Source organism: Artemia franciscana, unplaced genomic scaffold (genome assembly GCF_032884065.1).
Source record: "Artemia franciscana unplaced genomic scaffold, ASM3288406v1 PGA_scaffold_49, whole genome shotgun sequence".
Lineage (NCBI taxonomy): Eukaryota > Metazoa > Arthropoda > Branchiopoda > Anostraca > Artemiidae > Artemia > Artemia franciscana.
In genome coordinates this window covers 1,091,433-1,118,441 of record NW_027062689.1, presented here as the reverse complement: position 1 = coordinate 1,118,441, position 27,009 = coordinate 1,091,433, and the positions used below count along the sequence as shown (strand labels likewise).

Below are 27,009 nucleotides of genomic sequence, written 5' to 3'. Positions count from 1 at the left end.
TTCCTGGGAAATAAAATTTGAAATTTATCAATTAGCTTTTTGTGGAACGTAGCCATTTTCTCATCAAGATTTTTTAACTATAAATATCAGACCAATCTTCAGTATTCAGCCACATACCAAAAGAAAGAAGACCAGAATTTCGAAGAGGCTGATTAGTGCCATAAGTTATTGAGAAAGAATGATTAAAATTTGAAAGGGGGATAAAAGGATCGAAAGATGATAACTCCCGCCCAATGTGGGCAAAGCTGAGGGAAGGCTGCAAAAGTTATACATATTAGTGAAAATAACATCAAGAGGGGTATTTCCCAGAGTTGTTAGCATTTTAACAATTTGTTTTACTTTAAGTGAGGAGTAAAAAGAATCCAGGTGGTTAGCATCGCCAACTAAAAAAAGGCCAGCATTGGGGTCCATAGAAATAACAAAATCAGTACTTGTCTGCAATTGCTGGATGAACTTGCGTTTTGAATGGATATTTTGATTTGGGGATTAATAGAAAACAGCTATTGCAATAACATTCAATGGACGAGGGAGTACTTTTGGTCTTATATTTACCCTGAGGATTTAATCATACTCGGATAAACTAGGGACTAATAACCTTTGAGTAAAGGTTACTCTTAGGAAGGAACGAGACACTGTCACCTTTTTTCCGAGTGGTTGGTCAAAAGGACGGAGTTTAATAAACTCTGAAGATTTGTCAGGCACAGGGACCCTGCGTCACTGGACTCTACTTCAGTAATAGCTATGATATCTCTTAGATTTGATTCTGAAAGCACCTCGGGTTGGGTAAGCTTTTCAAAATTAAGACTGTCAGCATTAGCAACTAAAAGTTTAGGAAAAACAAACCGATTGGGGAATTGCGACAGGGAGACTTGATGAGTTTTAGAATTTCCTGGATGGGGTTTTAATTTAGTATTATAATGCTTTGGAGAAAAAGGTTGAGAGAAAGATTTACTTTGGGGATTTGTAGGTGGGGGGGGGGGGCAAGGATATGGACGAAGCATGATGAGGAAGGCGCCACTTGTTTCCAGTTGACGGGAAGTGAGAACAATTAGGATTTACACCAAAACAATTATTAAATAAAAAAAATCTCGGAGCTGAGTCACTTCGACAGGATAGGCACGAGGGATAAAACGAATGAGCTGGAGATGGCCCTTCGTGTAGGTAGGGTAATAAGGACTTGAATTGGGAAGGGTTCTGACAGAGAGGATAGGGGGAGATGAGAAGGCAAGAAGGTGCGGGCAAAAGAAAGTGAGGTGGAAACTTTCTGGGAAGAGGTTGGATTTACTTTGGCAAATGACGTGTGGAAGCCCGAACCAGTCAACGACATCTTGGGCGCATTGAGTGGATAGGATATGCAAGGGGGCTTGTGACTGGGAGGGATATGAGTAAGAGGGGATTGTGGGAGGGTTTGGGTACGATGATTTTTTGAATGGACATGAGTAAATTGCAGGGTTGAAGGGGCGTTTTGGAGAGAGGATACCTGGGGCATGTTGCTTTGTATCGGATAGGGAGGGAGGTGATGAGGTGTGTTTAATAAGGGATGAATGGTATCCGTAGTGCTGCATAAAAAAGGATCTTTCCAGTGTAGAATCTTTGACTGGTAACGGCTGGGACTGCCCAAGTTTGTGCAGTTGGCTTTTCTTTGCAGTTTGATTTTTGTGCAAAAAGGAAGAGGGGACATAAATATGCAGGTTATCACACCCGTAACAAAGTCTGCTTAATGCTAACTTAAATAAAAGAACATGGTCAAAATTACACTTTGCATTAGTTTACTTGCTAGTGACGTAAAAACGACGTAAGTGCAATAACGAACACTTCTTTTGGTGACACTGGTTATATGAAAAACGGGAACAAACTCTTGGAAGAGCTTTATTTTGTTTTTTGAGGTTATGGGTAATAGATCCATGATTATAGGGGCACTTTGGACCCAATTCCTATTCCCTTGCTTAAAAACTTGCAATTTTTTATAACACTATTATCAGGAATATTTTTTTCCTTCAGCTTGCTTGGAGCACGATCATGTCACAAATCCCATTTGTCTCCTAATTTGCAAACCTGCCAAAATCATATTAGCACATTTGCGAATATTAGCTTGGAAGTCATTATTACTAGGCAAATTCACCTCCGTGCTGTCAAAGCGAATTTGGGCATCTGTATTCTCAAGATCAGGATTATAATTAGGTTGAATAGAGGTGAGACTGAGGTCAGGTACAATTTCTGAACTTAGATTCATGTCACTTGTAGTGGCTAAAGTTGAAGAACTTAATCCTCTGCTTCCTTCATTAATATTCATTGAGCTTAAGGATAATGCACTTTTGTGATGATAAGAGTCTAAAGTGTTATTTACCTCGTTTGGGATGGAATTATTTGTAGGTTGAGTTCTTTTTCACTTTTATAAATTGACAAAAAATATGTAATAAGCATTGACACATCCGTTAACTTTTCTTTTAAAATCAGTATTTTTGTGCAATCTGGCTGTAAGGAGGGGGCTGTCTTGACGCTATCTGTTTGAACATATTTATCCATGCTGCATTCAGTGGCTTGGCACGATACGTGCGTTGAGTCTTCGGGAAGAACTTCAAGATCTTGGCGCTGGGGTGGGGCAAGGGATATTGTAGGACCGACTGAACTAGGTCCAGCCTTGTGACGACGTTTGGTTTTTCTGTTAAAAAAGAAAGCTGGCTGTTTGGAGGGTCAGGAAAAGGAATAGGACTGCTTAGGTCACTTTTGATGCTAAGAATTGTTCCCTGAACAGTAGTTCTATTGTTTTTTGGCAATATGACATTTTATCCTTTGGCATGTGTATTTTATGATGCATCGTCACCAAATTATGATAGTGCGAACAGTGTCGCCTGTATAAATAAATCATTCAATAAAAAGCTTTTTTTCATTGAAAAGCCAGAAGCGATATTAAAACCTATCAAGGTCGTAATCAAACCTAAAACGAGCTCATCCTGGTGGAAGACACCGATGCAATTACCATGATGAGATACAAGTTCTCTTACAACGAGAAATTACAGTTTTAGAAGAGTCAAACTTAAATGGACAAAAATTATAGCCAACGTATTTTAGGAATCCTACAGCCTTTATAGTGTTTGAGTGTCGTCTTCGAATTATTCAGACAATGCGCTTTATTCTTGGAAAAAAAAATTCTTGCAGAAAGTTTCAAAAATTTGTTTGTTGTCCTGTAAAAATCAGCAAAATAAGAGGTACATCTTTCTGCTTTGAGCATGAAAATATTAAGGGCAATATCTTGAAATATTCTGAATAAACACCATACTTCTTTATCGAAGTTTCAAGACCTTTAAATTATTTGGTCCCCTCTCCCCATCCTCTACGCTCCACAGATTGAAAAGATAATGTGGGTAATCTCGAGCTTAACATAGCGCGAAACTTATTTTCAAACTTCTACAACCTTCTTTTTCTGACTCGAATTCTGTTAAGCTTTTTGTTGTCGAACGGTCTATTGATTTCAAATGAATCATTATTGTTTAAATGAAATATTAAAATATAATATAATATTATTTGACTTTCTACCATTTTTATTTAATTGAACTTCGTTATAACAATAAAAAGAGGTAGCTGATTACATTCAAAATATTTAGTAAAAGCCAATAAAATTTTTGACTAAAAGCAATAAATAGTCAAAATCTGAAATGCTGTTTATTTTAGGTGGACAAAAAAACCGAGAAAGAAGAAACGAGTGGTCGCAAGGAAGTAGTGCGCGTGGGAATGAGTATTACCAGGAGGAAAGTAGACCGTGTCCCAGTTTCCGGGGGGGTAGGCAAGGCGACCGAAATGGAATCAAGCATCAAAATTTATCTTTCCACACTGACCGAAGATTCAACAATGTAAATGATGATACGGGTTTTGAGTCTCAGAAGGTCGAAAAAGGCCAGTTTTCGTCTGAAAAAAAATACAACATCAATCCCAACAGACAGTTCGGCTACAGAGAGCTTGATGATATGCTGCAAAATTTTGAACCATCGATTATAATAAAATTGTTAAATAGTGAAAAAAAGCAATTTGAAATGCTGTTATTAAAGGAGATGAATTTCGATTGGTATTATTTAATAATAAGTCTGCTGGCGAAATTGTGCAAATCGGATGTACCAGAGCTGCATCAATCGTTGTTTTTGGACCTACTGGTAATGGTAAAAAGATCAGGTTTCCTCGCAAAGCTACCTTCACAGATTGCTGTCATTAGTACAGGGAAGAAGATTCCAAATGAAAAAGTTGTAGAGCTTCACAAGAGTCTAGTTTCTTTCTTTCAGACATTCATGGATAAGTCTTCAACTTCAGCTTGTGACTCAGTACCAGAGAAGTACTTTGAGGGAATAGTAAAAATGGAATCGCTTTTGTCTATAAATAGATATGAGGTTCCGCAAGATGTCTATGCTGATTTAGCTGTTCTTCAATTAAGACTTGATGACGCCCGAAAAAATTTTGTTGGAAAGAATGATGACAATACTGGAAAACAACTGCGTCGAATGGCTTATGTTGAAGAATTATCTCATAGACCGCCACCTAATGATTTCAGGGAATTGAATGTGGTGCCAACATTTGAGGATGTGAACTATGAAGAAGAGCCGTTTGTTCGAGCAGCACTTGTCGATCGTCCGTATAAAAGCATTGATGATTACCTTGATGTTCAATTTAGATTACTAAGAGAAGATTTTTTCTCCCCCCTTAGATCCGGTATACAAGAGTACAGAAATCTGATCAAAGATAGAAAGAAAAACCGTAGCAAAATTAATAATATACGAATTTATCGTGATGTTAAATTTGTTGACTACGACATAGTAAGTGGCAGTTATATTATTGCTTTTTCCAAAAAGGGTCTTGCTCGAGTTACATGGGAGAATTCGAAAAGACTGATGCATGGGTCGCTGCTGTGCTTGAGTAAGGACGATTTCAGTTCAGGTATTTTTGCAACAGTGGCAAAAAGAGACACAAAAGCACTCTCAGAAAAGGGAATAATTCACGTGAGAATTGAAGAAACTGAAAATTCTGAAGGGTACACAAATGGAAGCTTTATAATGGCAGAATCATCAGTATATTTTGAAGCATACCGTAATGTTCTTTATGTTTTGCAAAATTACACAGAGAAGAACTTTCCCTTGATGGAAATTGTCCTGGGACAAGTAACAGTTAGTCATCTTCCTGATTACTTGTCTATAGCGAGGGAACAGCACGTTGACACAACTTACAATTTAAGCGCTCTTGTCCAACCTACCTATTATCGTCAGTCGGCTAATATTTTGGAGTTGGATAGAGTAATGACTCCAGGTGATTTAAATTTGGATAAGAATCAGTTTGAAGCCTTTAAATTGGCACTAACTGAAAAAGTAGCTATTATTCATGGACCACCAGGCACTGGAAAAACGTTTATCGGATTGAAAGTAGTTCAAACTCTACTCGCAAATCATCATATCTGGAGAATCAACGAAGTCTCTCAGTCGGTTAAAAGTCCAATTTTGATTGTTTGCTACACAAATCATGCTCTTGATCAATTCTTAGAAGGTATATTACGCTTCACCACAGATGTGGTTCGTATCGGTGGCATGTCTAAATCTGAAGCAATCAAGGCTTGTAATTTGAGTGAAATAAGAAAAAAGTGTAAGGGCCGCTTGAATACAGCTATTGACCGCCGTTTTCTTTATGAGAAAAGACAAGAATTAAGAGATTTAACGAGCAAGTTACATGAAGAAAATTGTCTTATTAAGCTAGTGGGAAAAAAAATTGTTTTACATGAAAGTGAACTGCTAGACAGAGATGTAATCCCACCCAAGCTTTTGGGAAGCTTTAACCAGTATGGGCAGGTGAGGTTTCATTTTGTACTAAAATAAATAAGCTGTTTAAATTAAAAAATAAAAAAAAAACGAAAAAAAATGTTCAGTAGCGATGTTTTTTGTTGCATATCAGAGGAAACCGCCAGAGCTTTGGTCGCGTTCTAGGAGACATTCTCTATGTACACATATTTATATTGCAAAAATATCTCGTAAAGAATATACGCTTTGTTTCTTTAGTGCTGGGCTCTGTAAAGTAGGAAAGAGGGTAATATTCCCTTTTAAATCTTTGATCATCCCACTTCCTTGTAAGGAAACATGTTAATACTTTTTTTTAAGAATCTAAAAAAAAAAAACATTTTGTGAATGACACGCAGACTATCTTATTCTGTGCTCAATACTTTTTTCAATAGGCTTCTTACTTTGCACTTGCCACAGGTTTAGTATTTTTTACTGTTATTATTTATTACTATTATCTTTTAATCCTTTGTTTATTTTTTCTATGTCTAGTAAAATTGTCACACGCGTTACTTCTTAGCTCTAGGCTTCTCCTTTAAAAGGCTTACACCCCGTGCGAGAGGCTTAAGTTTGATGTCTGTATAATCTTTGTTTTTGCTATAACTTTCCTAGAGTAGTCTGAAAACATTCGATGGGGTCTCAGCCCCTTCTAGTCCTTCTCTAGTTGTCCAAAGAATTGCTGGATATGATGCTGTTTTGTGCGACTATGTTTTTTTTTATTTTAAGTGTGTAAATGGATAATAAAGTATTGCTTCCTTTTTTTTTATTCCCCCGACAGCTTCGTATGAAAGGAGTGTTCATAGGAACTTTGGTGGCGACTCATTTGGCTAGAAATGGAAATTTATAGTATCCTTTTTAAGGATTGAAAGTAACTGGAGTACAACCAGCCCTTATGCCATGGTCTTTTTGCTACCAAGCTTCCTGTAACTCCCTACGATTTTGAGTACAAATTTGGAGATTTGGTTTGAAGTTATTTGTTGGTCGAATTGATATGGTACAAGGATTCTTACCCCCCCCTTCTCCCCTGGATTAAGGATCATGTCAATTGCTTACGGATAAGTTCTGATATTTTACATCTATTTTATGTTTGGAAAATGGAAAATGCTAATATTGTATGTCTGATTGGCTCTAAAATTTTAGGGATTTAGTTTTCTGAGCCAAGAATAAGACATCTCTTGTTTGGAGAGGAGAGGGTGTTACGGGAACTGGAAGTGGGTCAAGGCACTATTTGTCCCTGAATAGTTTGAAACTCAAGTTGTAAGTTCTTTGGCCAATAGGAACTTAACGTGCGAAAAACAATTGATTGGAGAACTTCCCGGGGGCTCCTCAAAAATGGAGCCTGAAAAAGGGTCAAGAAGCTTTTATCAGATTGACTCAAAACTTATACTTTTAAATCCTTAGAGTAAGGACATCCGAATGCAGAAGAAAAGAAATAGAAAAAAATATGATTCTTCGAAAACTGGGCCTGACAAAGGACCAATAAACTTTCTTTTGAAAGGGTTGAGACTCCAAATAGTAATTTTGGGGGCATGTGTACCCTAGTGTACAAAAATAATTTTATTCGGAAATAAGTCCCCCACTAGCAAAGAGCTTGAAACTTGAAACTCAAGTTGTAAGTTCTTTGGCCAATAGGAACTTAACGTGCGAAAAACAATTGATTGGAGGACTTCCCGGGGGCTCCTCAAAAATGGAGCCTGAAAAAGGGTCAAGAAGCTTTTATCAGATTGACTCAAAACTTATACTTTTAAATCCTTAGAGTAAGGACATCCGAATGCAGAAGAAAAGAAATAGAAAAAAAATATGATTCTTCGAAAACTGGGCCTGACAAAGGACCAATAAACTTTCTTTTGAAAGGGTTGAGACTCCAAATAGTAATTTAGGGGGCATGTGTACCCTAGTGTACAAAAATAATTTTATTCGGAAATAAGTCCCCCACTAGCAGAGAGCTTATTTAATTTCTTTAATCGGCATGATCCTTGTTTCGTTAAGTCATTGGGTCATGGGATACCAGCCCATAAGGTAATATTGAAAAGAAAACTTGTTTTCCCCTAAATATTCGGCCAGAAAACGAGCCAGAAATCTTTTTATGAGACTGACTATGGGTTTCCATAATATGAGACCCGTAACTGGTCGAACAAAAATTCGTTTTTCCCTATTGGGTTGAATCTTCTAAGTGACGCTACCTGGGATAAGGGGACGAATTTTTTTTAGGAAAGGAGAAGGGTATTTGGGGGCCTGATAATAAGACAAAAAATTTGTCCTACAGCCTCAAGCTCCTTGGCCAAGGGGACCAAACAATTTTCGGGGAGGGAAAAGGGTGTTAGGGGACCCCAAGAATAGGCATATAATTTTGTCATCTCAGGTCAGTTTGGAACTTACAGCTATAAGTTCCTCGGAACAGGGAAAATTAATTTCAAAAGTTCATCATAGGGGGCCGATCCCTCATTAAATTGGCCCTGAAAGAGGCAAAACTTTCTCTCTCGTCGTCTCAAAACACGTATCATTCATTTTTTGGGTCAAGAAGACCCCTAATTAAAAAAAAAAATTAAATCAGATAGTGGCGTGGTCTAAAAAGGGTCAATGCTTAATGTACAGAATGAGGGTCAGATGGGTTTCTACAGGATGGGGGTAAGAATATCTTTAGTCTTATAGAAGACCGACAATTATACTGATTAATGATTCTTAAGAATAAAAATCTCCCTTCCCATCCACCCTAAACTCTATAATAACAATGTTATCTAACAAAAAAAAAATCACAAACTAGTGCTGATTGAAGAGTTTGACTGAATATTCCTGATTTTCACAAAACTTAATTGATGAGTCAGCATTTTAAATTTAATTGGAAAACTGGAAAACCTTACTAATATTCCTACAATAAAAAAAAATAATAAAACTATATCGATCAAAAAACAAACATAAATCAATTTTTAAAATGTTTTCAGAAAAAATACATTCTTTAAAGAAAAGTAAAGACCTGCATTAAAACCTGAAACCAGCAGAAACTAGACCTACGTTGCCCGGACAACGTGAAGTGTTGCGGCAACCTTTGTCCGGCTTCGCCGACTAAAGTGTTGCTAGACTTTGGTTTTGTTTCTTCGCTATCGATCAGTAATCACATGATCAAAAGCCTCAGCGTTGAAAAAACAACAACAAAATAGTATCGGAAGAAGTGACCAAATTGACTTTGCAGCCATTTGAACTTTATCCTTTTCAATTGTAGACATCGGTGACGGATGAAATCTCGGAACAACATCTCATATAATCTAGTTGGTATTATAAAGCTATCCCTTACTTTTCAGGATCAAAATACCATAGATGACATTCTATTAATTATTACGAAACTATCTTATTGTTTTAAATTCTCGCTTGTGCTTGTTTCTTCACTATCGGTTGAATGATGAAGTTGTCAGCCTATCAAAGTTTTTAAAACGGAATGTTCAAATAAGAACGTAATCAGTTATCACATGACCAAAGGGTATTCCTCAGCGTTGAAAAAACAGCAACTATAAAATAATATCGAAAGAAGGGACAAAATTGACTTTGCAGCCAGTTGAACTTTATCCTTATAAATCGTAGACATCGTGACGGATGAAAACTTGGAACAATATCTTATATAATCTAGTTGGTATTATAAAGCTATCTGTGACTTTTCAGGATTGAAATACCATAGGTGACACTAATTATTACGAAACTACCTCATTGTTTTATGTTATCGTTTGTACCCGTTTCGTAATCAATTAATTCTGTCAGATTTAAAGAGATCGAATACAATGTGCACCAATTTGCACAAATTTCTAGCCCAAAATGAACAGATTCTTACTTACACGTCCCTCTCCCGTGATAGAAATCAAGTTCATCGGAAACAAATAAATGGGTACACCAACTAGTAAAAGTGGTAAACCCCTCATTGCCGAAGATGATTATGAGCTAACAGCCGTTTTTCGCCCAAAGGGAACCGATTCTTACTTATAAGTCCCTCTCCCGTGATAGGAATCAAGTTCACCGGAAACAAATAAATGGGTACACCAAATAGCATAGCTGCAAACCCCTCATCGCTGAAGTTGACTGTAGCCTAACAGCAGATTATTTCTTACAAGTCCCCTACATGTCTTACCATTGGAACCAAATTGGTTTTACCATCAAATACACTGGAAACAAATAATAGATACACCAACTAGCAAAAGTTGCTAACCCTTCATTGCCAAAGGTGGTTATTACCTAACAGCCGACTGTTGCTTACAAGTCCTCTATATGTCTCACAATTTGTATAGGCTTAGATTTCGTTTCAGTGTGTACCTTACTACTGAAGTTGTCAACCCCTTGAAACTTTCAAACTAGTATGAAGGAAGTTGTCAAGCTTAAAAAGAACAGAAATATTTATAAATAAACAAATGAAAGCACAAACGGACAGAAATTTATCTGAATAATCACATCAAACATAGAGCCAACCGTCTAGGGCAAAACGGAAAGCAGGTCGTCCTCGTCTGGTGTGGGAGGATGTCATAAAGAAAGATTTAAAGGAAATGGGAACTTCCTGGAAGGGTGTAAAGAAGGAGGCTTTGCATAGATTGGGATGAACGAGGAGCATGCGTAGCTGTGTTCGCCTCAGGTGGCTTGGTGCTGCGGTGAGTTGTTAGTAGTAGTAGTACCATGAGATATTGGTATATACCATATGCTCTATACCAATAGCATACAAATGCATAGCTTACGCTTTTACCTAGACTGTTATTAGATGTTAAATAATAAGTCTAGCTTGCAATTAATTCTTTTTAATATTAATTCTTTCAAGTCATCTTGATTAATATAGTGATTTTATTTGTGGATGTTTTGACAAATAAAACCACATAGTTCAAAATACATATTGTTTTTTACAAAACTTAAATGACACTTAAACTTTGATTATTCTCGTGATATTATTTTATTGTGTGTTGTTGATGTTATGCCAAATAAAAATACACTTCGAAATGCAAAGCGTTTTCAGCAAAGCGCAAAAGACACTTCGACTTTTAGAATGTTTAGAAGACGATAGTCCTGTTTTTGTTAGGAGTAATTTCTGCTTGTTTTAAATTTGATTGCATTATTCATTTTAATTTGTGATTCTTGATTTTAATTTCTGTTCATTTAAGGTTGTAGTGTGAATCTTCAATTTTCTTTTGAAATAGCTTTTTCTTGGAAAGTTTCTTTCTTTTTTGTCAATTGAGAACAAATTCAGAACTTTTGAATTGACGTAGACGAAAATTGGTCTGAAACTCAACGTAGACATTGACCAAGAATGCTGCTGTTCATATTGTAGTTAGCAGTTTAACTGCTTCTGATCCTTCTGAAGAGATGGAAATTCTGATTTTATTAGCTAGTTAAACATATTTTTAAAATGACTGGTGAGAGGTGTAAGTACGACTTGAACTCTCTAACCTTCCATAACATGTACAATGTGTACCTCTCTGGTTTGGATAAACATCATTAATTGTTTTTATACGAATTTCACAGTTTGTCAGACATTTAGTAACTCACCATTTCTACGTTTAAATTCTTTTATGTTTATTATTGGAAGGTTTGACTATCTAAGAATAAGCCCTAGTATGTCTAAAGATTGACTAAAAGGACTCATGGGCATAATGAGTTCCACTTCTTATCTTGATATCAGAGAGTTGGCAGTTCACTGATCTTGATATGAAGAACTAGAATCGAAGACTGTCTGAATGTATAATATAAGTGGTCAGTTATATCAAACGTATTGTACCGTTGTTACATGTACTATTTTCAGAAAGATGAACGGAGTGGTATGGCTAGGTGGCTTTGTGTTAATGAGATACCCTTGCTTAAATCAGCACTTGAAGGTCTGGAAAAGCTCTCGGCGACTTCACAGGAGGCTCAGGGGCCTCTTGATACTGAGGACAAACAAGAAGAAGAAGATGAGATTGGTGAGTGCCTTGACGCCTTGAAAACTAAGAGCTCTTGTTCTTTAGAGATTCACAGCTTTGTTCCTATAATATACCTTGAAAAATTTTGCTTAAATTGAACCTGTTTTCTCTTTCATTTTTGATCATATAATATCTATCATGACACCAGTCGTAGATCAGTCTATTGGCAGGAGTTGAATTACCAAGCTTCCTAAAACAGCTACAAGCTGATAGGGACCATGAAATTCAACGTGTTATACTTATGCTTTATTGAATAAGCTCCGTGTCTTTCAAGTTTTCCGTGTTCTTTGAGCTTTGTGTGGCTAGGGTGTGCGTTAAATCAGTAAAAAATGGTGTTGGAAAAATGATTTTTTTTTTTTTTTTTTTTTTTTTTTTTTTTTTTTTTTTTTTTTTTTTTTTTTTTTTTTTTGTAACAGACATATAAATGACCTAACCAAGATGTGTACACAGAACAAAGGGGGTGGGTCAAAATTTATATAAAAAAGAAAAAAGGAGAATTATGCCCGAAGTGACCAAAATAGAAGGGAAAACTGTAAAAGAATGGAAACAGGGTCCAAAGACCCCTTCCCCTGCATATGTCCTTAGCTTGACTCAAAGGGTGTTGACTTTTACTCACAGTGTGAACTTGGGTCAGTTTGAATTGTTGGATCGAATTATTAGAGTAAATCCCGCATTAGACTTGTCATTTCCTACAAAGTTTGAGTGAGTTGCCGATTCAATATCCTTAAAAATCGACTTTTTTTATATGAGTATCGTACAAGCATTTGTCTCATATTAGATCAAATGGGGAGCTGAAGCACCGTCAAACCCAGTTGCTGAATTTTACCAACTGGGTCCTTGGTTTAAAAAAGAGAAAAGAAAAACATTAAAGAGGCTGTATCGGTAGAATAAAATTTCTTTTACGTGTTCCAACCAGTTTCGTTCAAAGTGGCAGAAAGTACTTCCAAAGTACTTCCTATGAATAACTTGGTAATGTTTTCTGTAAAGAGCGAACTGAACACTGACAGTTACATTTGTATAATCAATTGATGGTTTCTTTTTCGTTTATGGCCAGTAATAGGCGATAGTTTGCTAAAAAAAAAACATAAATCTTTTCTTCTGACCCTATGTTTTCATACCTGACCCAAAGTGTCTGTGCCTGTATATTTTAAAGTGAGCCTCAAATAATAGGTGTATTTATATCTGCATCTACGTAAATATGGAAATGCGTAAATACTTCTTGATTCAGACGAAGAATATAAAAAATAGAGGAAAAAAATAATAGCGATTAAAACATACATTGAGAGACCTTAGACTAGCTTGACCCAAATGTTTGTAACATTATTCTAGTAAACTTGAAACGTTCTTATTGGTGATATTTTGATTATACAGAAGACTGTAGTGCATACTGCTTACAATAATCCATTTACTAAACTGCTTGCCACCCTCAAAGAGTTTTCTCCATGTTCACTGCATGGAGATCACTTAAAATAGCGTTATTTGGTGTTTTAAGTGTCCTAATGCTTGTTCACTACGAACGAAAATTGTTACATATTTGGGGGGCAAAGGCTGCAACCACCCTCAGTACGCTAAGACTACTGAACTATAATTTTTCATCGAATCGAAACGCTATAATTTAAAAGCAACCAACTCATGTTTCCAATTTCTTCGTGTTTTAAGGAAAGTATAAATTGTTAAGGATGGCGACAGCCTCTTTTGCGTGTGTTTTATACTCATGTTTGACTTAATCCCTCCTTACCTACATAAAAAGGGTTATTTTAGTTATTTAATAATTACAAGATATCCTGCTAGAAAGAAAAAAAAAGTAAAATTGAAACAATTTAAATAGCTGCTGCTCCATAAAAAAGACAGCCGCGTGCCAGATAGCTTTAAAATCTCAAAATTTGTTCTCGTCAAAAATATAAATGGCGTACATGAGCGAATAGACTGATTATTACAAATTTTTATGGTTTTTAGGTTTGAATGACGTTTTGTTCTTTCTTATTTACTTTTTAACCCCTTTTACAAGTTATGGAGGTTGAATGCCGGGACATAAGATACGGTAGGCTTTTATTCTTAATAGAATTCTCGCAAGAAAAGTGCCAAACTTCTACTTTATTCTGAAAACAAAATAAAATATGTAAATAAAAGTGTTAGACAAAAAGACAATTCAGTAAAAAAAAGCAGCTATCTTTTATAAATTAGATATATTTAAAAGGTGATAAAGTTTAACTATTTAAAAGGCGAAAACAAAAAAAAAGATTAAATAGTGTCAAAACGCTAAAATTGAATAAATGCAATCAGTCTCTAAAGCTAAACACATATTTAATTATTAAACACAAATTAAACAAAATTATTAAACACATATTTGTGTACTACCACGTACACTTATGTGTACGACGCGAAGAAATGATTTGACAGGAGTTCTAAGAGACGAGAAGAGAAGGAGCAAGATCATAGTAAAAATGCGATCATACTAAATGTATATATTACATATTCAACAATATTTACGCTATTGTATATTTTGCACCTTTTTGCGAATACCTATTTGGATTTCTCGTTTTCATATTTGATTCTATCTTCCTCTCTCGCTCTTTCTTTTATTTTTATTCTTAAAGACCTTGTCTGTTTGTTATGCAGTTCGAAGTTGAATTTTGACAGTTTGATGCTGAATGTGATGGTATGATTTTCGTTAAGATTCTATGACTATTATGGGGTGTTTTCCCCCTATGTTACAAAATAAGACAAATTTTCTCAGGCTCTTGACTTTTGATGATAAAGACTAAATTTGGTGCAACTTATATATTTAAAATCAGCATACAAATTCGATTCTTTTGATGTATCTTTTAGTATCAAAATTCCGTTTTTGGAGTTTCGTTTAATATTTACCCGGGTCGCTCCTTACTACAGTTCGTTACCATGAACTGTTTGATCCTCTACCGCGTCAAAGTTTCAATAGTCGTAATGCACGAAAAAAACTAATTTTTTATCAAATGCTAGCTGGAAAATGGTTATAATCTTTTGGACATTTAGCTTAAAATGGAAATTCAAGGGGTATACATCAGAAGGCTGTTTGTCAAGAATGTTATGATGTTATTAATATATTCATTATTATGTTTTGCCAACGACCGACGTTTTCTAGATAGTTTAGAACGTACAATTGCTGAACCTCAAAATGTTGGTGATTCCGTGGATGATTTTGTCTCTACTGTGGAGGGTCTCAAAAGAACAACTACAGCTTCGGGAATTTCATTCAGATTTGTCTGGTCTGAAGAACTAGCTAATGAAGACGTTAGGGAGTTGGAACAGATTCTTGAGACCAAAAACATATCCGAAGCAGAGTATAACAGTGCTGTTGCTGAATTGGAAAGGTTCTACTTTTATCTGTCTCTGTATCAATATATATAGAGTTTAAAGCACAGCTTAGATACCAATACAGTTATGAAAACTCCTATCTTGCCCATGAGAAGCTTTTGGTCCAGAGCTCTGAACTTGGCACCTCCTCCAAGCCCGCGCTCCGACGCGTAGATCGTACTACAACACCATAGGCGGAAACGCAATTTTGTTTTGTTGCATACGTTTGTATTGGTTTTGGTATCTAAGCTGTGATTCAGACTGCCAGTTTGCTGTCTCCAGCCGCTAGCATTGCTACCGCGCACCGTGTCCCAAAAATAAATCGAGTTTTCATAACTGTATTTGTATCTAAGCTGTGGTTTAAAGATACTACCTTTTAGGAACTATCCTTTTAGTTTATTCTGTTACTTTGTTCTATATTGCTGCTTCTTCACACACAATAACCCTTGACGTTTTCCATTTCAGTGTGTGCAAGTGTGATCTAGTTCAAAATTGATGGAAAAAATAGTATTTATTTACTAATCTTAAACAAATAAATATAAAGAAATGCATAAAATGGAGAACAGGAAGTCACCTTTATTGCCTTCTTTGCTACTTTTTATTAGTTAGTCATTCACTATTTGTATTCCGCTTGAAAGGGAAGGAAATTTCTGTCAGAGAAATCCTTCTACGAATCAGCTTCCATAAACATAAAGTTCGTGCAGAAATAATCCCCTGGAGGGGGGGGGGTATTAAGGAATAACTTTCGCTGCTGTTAAAAGAGGTTTCTGGTAAAAAGGAATGTAATTGTTAGGATTAGTGACGTTTCATCAGCTTATTTATGATGATGGTAGCGGCGAGTATTCAAAATCGATAAAACAGCGAAGAACAAAGAAAATAATTAAGAAAGGGAAAACCAAACTATGGTGTTTTCTCCGCCATCTTTGGATTACTATAGTCTTCAACCGTCCAAAGCTTTGAAAATGGTATCTCTCAAGAAGAATTTTGTCCGAGAAAAACAAGAAATAAAAAGAAATGGCGGCACGTTCCTTCAAGGTGGTCTCAACATACGTTGTATTCTGAAAACCAAATTTATTCTTTATTCCCTGATATATGATAAGTGTCTTTAGTTTTCAGCTGCACCATGCTTAAAAATCTATACTTTTTTTTTACTTTGCCCCAAACAATTTAACTCAACACTATCTATCTTGCTATTTCTCAACTGTAAGCTTGTGCAAAATGAGGCTACGCTACTTTGCATCACAGTTAAGCACCTATGAATTTTTTCATATGTACTTTATGGTTAAAATAATTTTATTCTTTGTCACGCCCTTGACTGCCTTATCAACATTTTACTAATAATCGCCACGCTACGTCATTTCGCTACATTATTATTTATAGTAATTATTTAAAGTCATGTATTATTTCTAAAATGGAGTATTTCCTGAATTAATTTTCTCACAACGAAGCCAACTAGATATAGGTTCATCAGCTCTAGCCTATATATATATTAAATTAAAAAAAACAAGTTTTTTTTTTAACTGAGAGTAAGGAGCGATATTAAAACTTAAAACGAACAGAAATTAATCCGTATATGAAAGGGGCTGTTCTCCCCTCAACGCCCCGCTCTTCACGCTAAAGTTTGACTCTTTCTCTCAACTCTACTTTTTAAAACAATGAAAAACTTTAGTGTAAAGAGCGGGGCGATGAGGGGAGAACAGCCGTTTCATATATGGAGTAATTTCTCTTCGTTTTAAGTTTTAATATCGCTCCTTACTTTCAGTTAAAAAAACTTGTTTTTTTATTTAATTTCTGAGCGTTTTTTAATTAATGCATGTTTCGATTGTGGCTCTCCGCGCAGGAATAATTAAAACGAAATTTGCATATTAATTTATTTTTATGGCTAAATGGCCTTTTCATAGTTTTGGTCGGACTATTTTGAGAAAAAAGGAGCGGGGAAGTAGGCCTAGTTACCCTCCAATTTTTTGGTTATTTAAAAAGGCAACTAGAACTTTTAATTTTTTACAAACGTTTCTATTAGTAAAAATATACGTAACTTACGAATTAACTTACGTAACGAATTTCTAAATTCGTATGTTTTTATTACGTATATGAGGAGGTTCACCCTCTCGCTAATACCTCGCTCTTTACACTAAAGCTTAAATTTTGTCCTAATTCCTTAAGAATGACCCCTGTATCACAAAGGCCGTAGAATTAATAGTTGAAATTAATAAAATTACTTTAGCGCAAAGAGCGAGGTATTAGGAGGAGGTGAACCCCTCATATGCGTAATAATTTCTGCTCCTTACTTTCAGTTGAAAAAACTTTTCATATTCACTTTTTCATTGTTCTTTAAGAAAAATGCTAAAAAATCCTGCGCCCCCTTCATGGAAATTTTCTTACCCCATTTCAAATTTCTCAATGGAAAGTTCCTCCCCACATAGCTCCCTCTCCTCAACCCCTCCTCCACAACCAAAAAAATCCCCATTACTATATGTAAACACTTGTCAAAGTTTGTAACTTGCAGCCCCTCCCACGGGTACTGTGGTGGAGTAAGTCGTCCCCAAAGACATAGTTATTAGGTTTTTCGACTATGTTAAATAAAATGGCTATCTCAGAATTTTGATCCGGTGACTTTGGGAAAAAAATGAGCACGGGAGGGGGCCTAGGTGTCCTCCAATTTTTTTGGTCATTTAAAAAGGACACTAGAACTTTTAATTCCCGTTAGAATGACCCCTCTCACGACATTCTAGGACCACTGGGTCGATTCGATCACCCCTGGTGAAAAAAAACAAATAAACACGCATCCGCGATCTGTCTTGTGGCAAAAAATGCAAAATTCCACATTTTTGTAGATAGGAGCTTGAAACTTCTACTATAGGGTTCTCTACGCTGAATCTGGTGGTGTGATTTTCGTTAAGATTCTATGACTTTCAAGGGTTGTTTTCCCCTATGTTCTAAAATAAGACAACTTTTCTCAGGCTCGTAACTCTTGATAGGTAAGTCTAAACTTAATGAAACTTATCAAACAGTTCGTGGTAACGAACTGTAGTAAAGAGCGACCCGGCTCAATAGTAAAAACTCAAAAAATGGAATTTTGATATCAATAGCTACATCACAAGAATCGCTTTTTAATGCTGATTTTAAATATATAAGTTTAATCAAGTTTAATCTTACCCATCAAAAGTTACGAACCTGAGAAAATTTACCTTATTTTAGAAAATAGGGGGAAACAACCTGTGATTTTCTTGACGAAAATCACACCACCAGATTCAACGTATCAGAGAACCCTATTGTAGAAGTTTCAAGCTCATATCTACAAATGTGGAATTTTGTATTTTTTGCCAGAAGGCAGATCACGGATGCGTGTTTATTTGTTTGTTTTTTTTTTTTTTTTTTTTTTTCAGGTGTGATCGTATCGACCCAGTGGTCCTAGAATCTTGCGAGAGGGCTCATTCTAACGGACATGAAAAGTTCTAGTGCCCTTTTTGAGTGACCAAAAAAATTGAAGGGCATCTAGGCCCCCTCCCACGCTAATTATTTTTCCAAAGTCACCAGATCAAAATTCTGAGATAGCCATTTTATTCAGCGTAGTAAAAAAACCTTATAACTATGTCTTTGAGGACGACTTACTCCCCCGCAGTCCCCGTGGGAGGGGCCGTAAGTTACAAACTTTGACCAGTGCTTACATACAGTAATGGTTATTTGGAAGTGTACAGACGTTTTCAGGGGGATTTTTAGGTTGGGGGGAGGAGTTGAGAAGAGGGGAATATGCTGGGGGAACTTTCCTTGGAGGAATTTGTCATGGGGGAAGAAAATTTTCATGAAGGAAGCGCAGGATTATCTAGCATTATTTAAAAAAATACAATGAAAAAATAAATATGAAAGTTTTTTCAACTGAAAGTAAGGAGAAGCATTAAAATTTAAAACCAACAAAAATTATTACGCATATGATGGGCTCACCTCCTCCTAATACCTCGCTCTTTTTAAAGCTAAAGTATTTTTAGTAATTTCAACTATTTATTCTACGGCTTTTGTGATTCAGGGGTCATTCTCAAGAAATTGGAAAAAAATTTAAGCTTTAGTGTAAAGAGCGAGGTTCTGATGAGGGGGTGAACCCCTTTGTATACGTAATAAAAACATGAGAATACAGAAGTTTGCTACGTAAGCTAATTTTTAAGTTACGTATATCTTTTACTAATAATAAAAACATTTGTAAAAAAAATTAAAAGTTCAAGTTGCCTTTTTAAGTAACCAAAAATTGGAGGGCAACTAGGCCTCCTCCCCCGCTCCTTTTTTTCTTAAAATCATTCGATCAAAACTGTGAGAAAGCCATTTAGCAAAAAAAAAATGCAAATTTCGTTTTAATTATTCATCTGCGGAGAGCCAAAATCAAAACATACATTGATTCAAAAACGTTCAGAAATTAAATTAAAGAAAACAATTTTTTTAATGGAAAGTAAGGAGCGACATTAAAACTTAAAACGAACAGAAATTACTTCGTATATGAAAGGAGATGCTTCCTCATCAACGCCCCGCTCTTTACGCTAAAGTTTTTTTTACTGTTTTAAAAGGTAGAGTTAAGAGAAAGAGTCAAACTTTAGCGTAAAGAGCGGGGCGTTGATGAGGAAGCATCTCCTTTTATATACGAAGTAATTTCTGTTCGTTTTAAGTTTTAATGTCGCTCCTTACTTTCCGTTAAAAAAACTTTTTTTTTATTTAATATATTTATAATCAGCATTAAATGCGATTCTTTTGATGTAACTATTGTTATGAAAATTCCGTCTTTTAGAGTTTCGGTTACTATTGAACCGGGTCGCTCCTTACAACAGTTCATTACCACGATATATATATATGTATGAATATATATGTTTATATATATATATATATATATATATATTGCGTAAGCAATCGGAGGATTGCTGTTAAACTGCCTGTTTTTTAGTTTAACCCTAAATGATAATGCTGTATATATATAGCATCTGATAAACCTGCCTTTTCGCTTTTCAGTCAAAATAACACTAGCACCGTAACACATGCCTACTGAACGTGTGTCTGCGAACGCGTTTTTATAGTCGTAGCGCAAAAAAAAACTATTTTTTAATAACTACTAGCTGAAACTGTTGACCGGAACAGGCTTGTCCAAGGGTGTCCTATTGGATTCCAGCCTCCTCTTTCAGGTACATTTTTCGCTCGTTTCCCAAAGATTGATAAATACTTTTTTTTTGCATTTTCATGAAAAATACCTTTGTTTTGATCTTTTCATTGAAAAGGTCGATTAACAACAAAATAATCTGTCCAAGACTTTGAAAAATACCCCCCCTCTCTATATTTTTGCAAATTGGTGTCCCTGGGTTTGTCCTAAGTCTAGGGTTAGTTAATCATGACACTTACAGGCTGTTCCGGTAGTGTTTTGACCAGACTAGTCGCTTTTGACAAAAAATAATTCAAGTTGGTATTGTAATATACTATTTCTGTATCCTATTTTAACTGGTCTTAAGAAGCAGCAGATGAATTCTCAGAAATCTAGAAATGTTTAATGATATTCCTGATTGGTAGTCAGGCGTTTTATTTCATTTATAAGTTTTTAAATGTGTCCTGTTTCTTAGGCATAAAGAGTCTACCAGATTGATTTTGAAGATTTTAGAAGCGATTCCTCCAGTATCCCAAGACAGCTTGCAATCTGTCATTAATTCTGCTAGTCGAGGATTTACTCTTTTACCCCTGCATGAAAGGTGGATTTTATACGGAAGATGGCGACAAGATATATTGGATGAGCTGATGAAGAAACGAGACTCTCTTGAAAGAAGATACCAGAGGCTTCGCGAGCAGATTAATGATCTTTCAGTTGAAGAGGATGCTTTGTATTGCGCAACTATGGACATTGTGGCTGCCACTACTTCAGGGTGTGCCAAATATAACAAATTGGTTAGGCACCTTGCTCCTAAAATTGGTAATTTCCTATTTACATATGTAACGTTCCTCTAAGTTTCGAAATAAAATAAACCCTATATTTTAAATTGGTCCTAAAAAAAAGGCCAAATTTCCAACACCTTAATTCTTATTCAGATTTTTTTTTTTATTTCAAATGCTGCCTTTAGAGCAATTGAAGCTAATTTCGCACATTGGCTCTGTCGTTGCATGACAATAAATTGCCTTCTTTATACAACGAATCGCTTTTGTTCTATTTACACCTCCTATACGCTGAATTTTTCTTTGAATTTAGTCAACGAGCTCCCGAGCTCTGTGTAGTATATTTTCAAAGTTTTATCTAATGTTGTAACCGTTATGAAGGGTCATTTATATATCTATAATATAGACATTCGTACCAAACGGAATGAGTAGTAATTGTTGTTTTACCCAGTTGAAAAGTTTAGCTGTGTTCTCCCTCAAGATATGTACACGAAACCGAGAAAACGCAAAAAATGTAAATGGCATATACTGTTTTAGCAGTTTGCTTTTAGTGTCCAACTGTCGTGTGTGCTCGAATCCTAGAAATTTTATATAGGCTACTTACTCCAGGAAAATTTGGTAAAATTATAGCCGTTCATATAACTGACTTACCAATCAAGTGAACATTTCACTCGATGCCTTTTTTATGCTCTTTACGAATATAATAATCGCTTCTACCGTAAATTCAAATTTAAGCACTTTTTGAGCTCTTAAAAATGACGAGTTTTCATAAATTTATGACAGTTCATATATCTGACTTACCAATAAAGTAAACATACCACTCGATGCCTTTTTTTTACGTTCTTTATGAATATAATAATGCTTCTATCTCAAATTCAAATTTAAGCACTTTTTGAGCTCTTAAACATGACAAATGTTCAATTAAAGTATGAGTTATCGATCACTTTCCACAAAATAATACTACGTTTTCTCAGCGCCATCTTTTTCTATCGTTTTTGAAAAAGTAATGCTACAATTTCTCAGTGCAAAAATTATTTATAATAAGGTTAGATTAGGTTAAAAACTGCTTAAATTTGAACTTAGAAGCGATTATTATATTCGTAAAGAGCATAAAAAAGGCATCGAGTGGTATGTTCACTTTATTGGTAGGTCAGTTTTATGAACTGCTATAATTTACCAAAAATTTCCCCTAAGACTTCGGCTCTAGGTCATCCCAGTCGTGTCAGTTTGTGTGTTTTTCTCTTTGTGTGTTTTTTTTGTTTTTTTTACACAAAGTGAACCCTGGTTAAAAACAAGGATGGGAGAGGGGGACAAGTAACTCTAACTACTGTTCAATAATTGAAGCGGAGCAATATTCAGGATTTTTTTTTAGCTTTTTCTGTTGATTGTTGTAGTTTTAATTGGCTGTTTTGTGGCTATTGTTTGTTTTTTCTTTGTAGTGAAAGTCGTATCAAGATCCTGAATAAACGATGAACGAGGATTAGTTTACTAATTCTTGCAAAGCCTAAATATTTTGAGATTCAGTCTATTGTTTTGTTCATTTTCTTTTAGTGGTAATGGAAGAAGCAGCTGAAGTATTAGAAGCACATACTTTAGTTCCATTAACTTCGAAGTGTGAGCATTTTATCCTCATTGGCAAGTATACACACTTTTCCCCTTTTACTCTCCTTGCCTCTTTTTATTTCTTTTTCTGTGGTTAAATAGTCTATTAGATCGTCTAGTTATCTTATGATTTTTTTATTCTTTTTTCCTTTTTTTGTATAATTGCAAAGAAGACATCTATCTGTGGTTATAATTACTTTCCATTCTCTTTCTTTCTATCATTATTGATAGATTTTCATAATGGGCGCCCATAAGCTGAATTCTTGGGGGGGGCTTATCCGGTCTAATTGGCACTTCCAGAGCTGCATAATAGAAATCTCAAAACAAAAATATAAAAATTTAAGTTAGCCTCATTCAGCCAGGGGTGGGAATGACGCCCTCCTTGCCCCCCTTATGGGCGCAAATGTTTTTCATAGTGAACCTTTCTTCTCTGTTTGATGTTCTTTAAACGATGTTGTCGAAATTAAAAATTGTCGTTTCAGTTCTAACTATAAAACAAGGTTGGATAATGGAAAACCAGGGGATACCCTGAATTTGTGTATTACCCCAATGTTTATCCAGATGGACCTCGCACAATAAATTTTGACATTTCATACAAAGGAGGGGAGTGAATCTCCCTTCTTCATCCGATTTTATCAAGTTTTCGAAAATTTTCACGTATATTTCACTTATTTCAATCTGAATAAATTTGCCATTCGTTTCCAATTTATTTGACGGTAAGAACAATTTTGTTAGGGAAACGATTTTTTCTGAGCCTCAGAGGCACATCAGAAATCAGTAATTTATACTTAGCAAGAGGATCGTAAACTCTCTGCTATGCTATTAACATGCTGTCTCCGTCATAGAGGTGAAAATGTTTCTTTGGTCTTAGATGCTTATCATAAACTGACTAGCTGTTGGGGTGGCGCTTCGCGCCACCCCAACACCTAGTTGGTGGGGGCGCTTCGCGCCCCCCCCAAGCCCCCCCGCGCGCGTAAGTCGTTACGCGCCATAATAGTTACGCGCCATTGTAGTTGTGTCCCTATGTCCCACCTGTGAATATAGATAGATATATATATATGGTTTTAACTACGTAAAACTTGCGAATATACAACATTCTTTGCTGTCCCATTGTCTTTGCATATAAATAGATTGTCAGGTTTACCGACTCTTGAACATGCAACATATAATGGTCCATGGGAAAACAATCTGTATTCAGATCTATACCTCATGATTCTAATGATTGCCCTTGAGCTTTGTTGATGGTGATTGCTAATCGACCATTCCCTGTCCCGGTGTCCCGGTCGTCATTTACATCCCCCTGTTTCCCCCGGTGTCCCCGTTGTAGTTGTGTCCCTGTGTCCCGGTCGTCATTTATATTCCCTGTGTCCCGGGTCCCGGTCGTCATTTGTATCCCGGTGTCCCGGTCTGTATATACATTCGTTTTTTAGTTTTGTTTTTCTCCTTTATTTTTTTCCTTTTTTTTTCTTTTTTAGCTTATTTAGATTTTTAGATTTTTTAGTTTTTTTATTAGTTTTTAGTTTTTTTTTCTTTTTAGTTTTTTTGTCCCGGTCGTCATTTATATCCCCCTGTTTCCCCCGGGTCGTCATTTATACTCCCTGTGTCCCGGTGCTTTGTTGATTGCTAATCGAACATTCCTTTTGTCCTGGTCGCTTTCTCTTTGAGTGTCGTCATTTATTTTTTTCTTTTTTAGTTCTTTTAGTTTTTACCTTTTTTAGTTTTTTTTAGTTTTTAGTTTTTTTAGTTTTTTACCTTTTTTTAGTTTTTTTAGTTTTTTTTAGTTTTTTAGCTTTTTTATTTTTTTTATTAGTTTTTAGTTTTTTTGTAGTTTTTGCCTTTTTTTAGTTTTTTTAGTTTTTTAGCTTTTTTATTAGTTTTTAGTTTTTTTTGTAGTTTTTGCCTTTTTTTAGTTTTTTTAGTTTTTTAGCTTTTTTATTTTTTTTATTAGTTTTTAGTTTTTTTTGTAGTTTTTGCCTTTTTTTTCTCTTTGAGTGTCGTCATTTATTAGTTTTTTCCTTTTTTTTTTAGTTTTTTATTGGTTTTTACCTTTATTTTAGCTTATTTTTCAGTTTTTTCCTTTTTTTTAGTTTTTTTTATTTTTTATTTTTTTTAGTTTTTTACCTTTTTTTAGTTTTTTTAGTTTTTTAGCTTTTTTACTTTTTTTATTAGTTTTTAGTTTTTTTTATAGTTTTTTGCCTTTTTTTAGTTTTTTCAGTTTTTTTTTTAGTTTTTTATTGGTTTTTACCTTTATAGTTTTTTTAGTTTTTTAGCTTTTTTATTTTTTTTATTAGTTTTTAGTTTTTTTTGTAGTTTTTGCCTTTTTTTAGTTTTTTCAGTTTTGACGTCACCTGATCCAGTTTTTTCAGGTGACGTCACCTGACACATCCATCCATCCATCCATCCACAGACAACTTATTTTTATATATATAGATAGATAATAGGTAAATCAACCAGTAGATGTTGCAAGCCCATCATCTCTGAAGCTGACTATTATTTAACCAGAGATTGTTACCCTGAGAGACATAAAGCTTATCAGTGCTGATACTGCAAAGCTTAGATGGATCATGATGGATCATGTTTTTTTTCGTCTATGTCATGCCAGATCTGATGTTAAATTTAATGAATTAAGGCATGGTAGCAAAACTGAGAACCTAAATCCGATTCAAAGACTGTGAGAACTGGAATCCGATTCAAAGACTGTGGATGTTTTCAGATTTTTACTAAAAAGAGGGGAGGGATGGGGGTGTAGAGGATTCAAGAGTCCACTTTCCTCCAGTCATGCAAACGGAAAATTCATGCACAAATCCGCTTCAAAAAGGGCCAAAATCCTTGGCCTTTTACAAAAAAAAGCTGTTAATAATAGAAACATCTTTCCAAAATATAATGTTATATTCATTAATCCCACCTAATTGTAAAATTGCCAATTGAATAGTAAGGAGCGAATAACGTGGCTCAAGGAATCAGAGATGGCATATATTCAGAGGCGTTCCCAATCTCCAAGCTCAGCCTACCTTCGATGCAAAAAGCCCAGATTCGCCTTAAATTTAAAAGTCACATAGCTTAAGTTAAGGAAACCTCCCACAGGAAGTTTTTGACAGCCGCCTCTTACATTTTCTCTCTTTGTGTGAAAATACCGCGGTGATTAGATTCTTCCCACCGTAAAAAAGCAGCATAAAACGAAAAATGTCGCTCCTACAAGCCAGTTCTTGCATATGAGCCTCGTTCTGAACTTTGTTTCAATCTAGATCGAATATTTAGATCTTCTAAAACTTTTTGTCCTATTAGGTGACCACCAACAACTGCGGCCTTCTACGTCGTCATACAAATTGGCTAAAGACTTTAATCTTGATGTTTCAATGTTTGAACGTTTCATAGAACTTGGGATGAAGCACGTCACCTTATCTCTACAACACCGAATGAGACCCGAAGTGGCGAGGCTTATTGCTCCGGCCATATATGAGTCACTGGAGAATGATTCTTCTGTACTTGATTATCTAGACGTAAAAGGGGTGAAGCAGAACGTTTTTTTTCTGGCTCATGAAGTCTTGGAAAAAGCAGTAAGCACTTTGTTAATGCATTACAATTTGCAACGTTTAAGTCTTGAAGAGATAATATTGGTTGGGAAAATAAAATGGCTCCCTCCAAATAGCTTGAAAGCGGGTCGAACTGGCGGACATTACGAAATAAGTTTTAAAAAGTGAATAGGAAAAGCCACAGGCACTAAAAAGAAAAGAAAGAATGAAGAGAGATCCTCACTAGGGACAGTTCTCAATCTTAACTACCAATGTGGTTTTCAACAATGGTGATTCCAATGGTACAATTTTCATTCGACGCCATTTTTGAGGATTTCAGGATATTTTTGAAAGTCTCATAAATTTACGTTATCAACAGACTTTTACCATTAAGATTTATTGATATGATAGTTACCATTCGTCAATCCGCTTCAAATAGGAATTTTTTCTCCTTTGATATTTTTTAAAGTGCTTTTAAATTTTTGGCTACTATGAACGGTTTTTCATTCTTTAATAGGTTACAACTACCTCTGCAACCTTTATTAACAATTATTTTTCCCCTAAAAATACATAAAGAATGAATAGGGCTAAAAAATGTCCAGTGTGAAATAGATGGTTTCTTAATGTGTTTTCTTTATTGGAATTTATAATACTTCCTAGTGCAGAGGATAGCGTGTTGGACTTTTAAGACAGATCACCGGTTCTCCTCTCACAGTGGTCGAATTTTTTAATATAATGTTTTCTCCCATAGTCAATCTTTCCAACGTTTTTCATATGAATGACGCTACTAATACTTGGAATTATTATAAAAAAAAATGCTAAAGATGAGCGTTTCAACATTACAGTTTAGTTTAATTGTTGATTGTATAGAACAATTTGGCGGAATAAATATGCAAACTGTTTGCCGAGTATAATAAAATGAAATTGGAGTTCTTAAAAAAA

General features: G+C 35.3%; 1 protein-coding gene and 1 long non-coding RNA gene across 4 annotated transcripts in view; one reads left to right on the top strand and one right to left on the bottom strand.

Annotated features, from left to right (window-relative positions):
• LOC136041915 (uncharacterized) overlaps positions 1-27,009 on the bottom strand; it is a 444,858-nt gene that overhangs the window by 384,934 nt on the left and 32,915 nt on the right. The window lies entirely within an intron of this gene.
• The window catches only part of LOC136041906 (NFX1-type zinc finger-containing protein 1-like), a 99,189-nt gene that overhangs the window by 63,502 nt on the left and 8,678 nt on the right, over positions 1-27,009 (top strand). For all 3 annotated transcript variants that reach the window (XM_065726702.1, XM_065726701.1, XM_065726703.1), the window contains exons 5-10: positions 3,673-5,822; positions 11,572-11,728; positions 14,850-15,078; positions 20,650-20,993; positions 22,505-22,588; positions 25,841-26,112. In XM_065726702.1, coding sequence (XP_065582774.1) covers positions 3,673-5,822; positions 11,572-11,728; positions 14,850-15,078; positions 20,650-20,993; positions 22,505-22,588; positions 25,841-26,112 — 3,236 coding nt within the window. The remainder of the gene's footprint in view (positions 1-3,672; positions 5,823-11,571; positions 11,729-14,849; positions 15,079-20,649; positions 20,994-22,504; positions 22,589-25,840; positions 26,113-27,009) is intronic.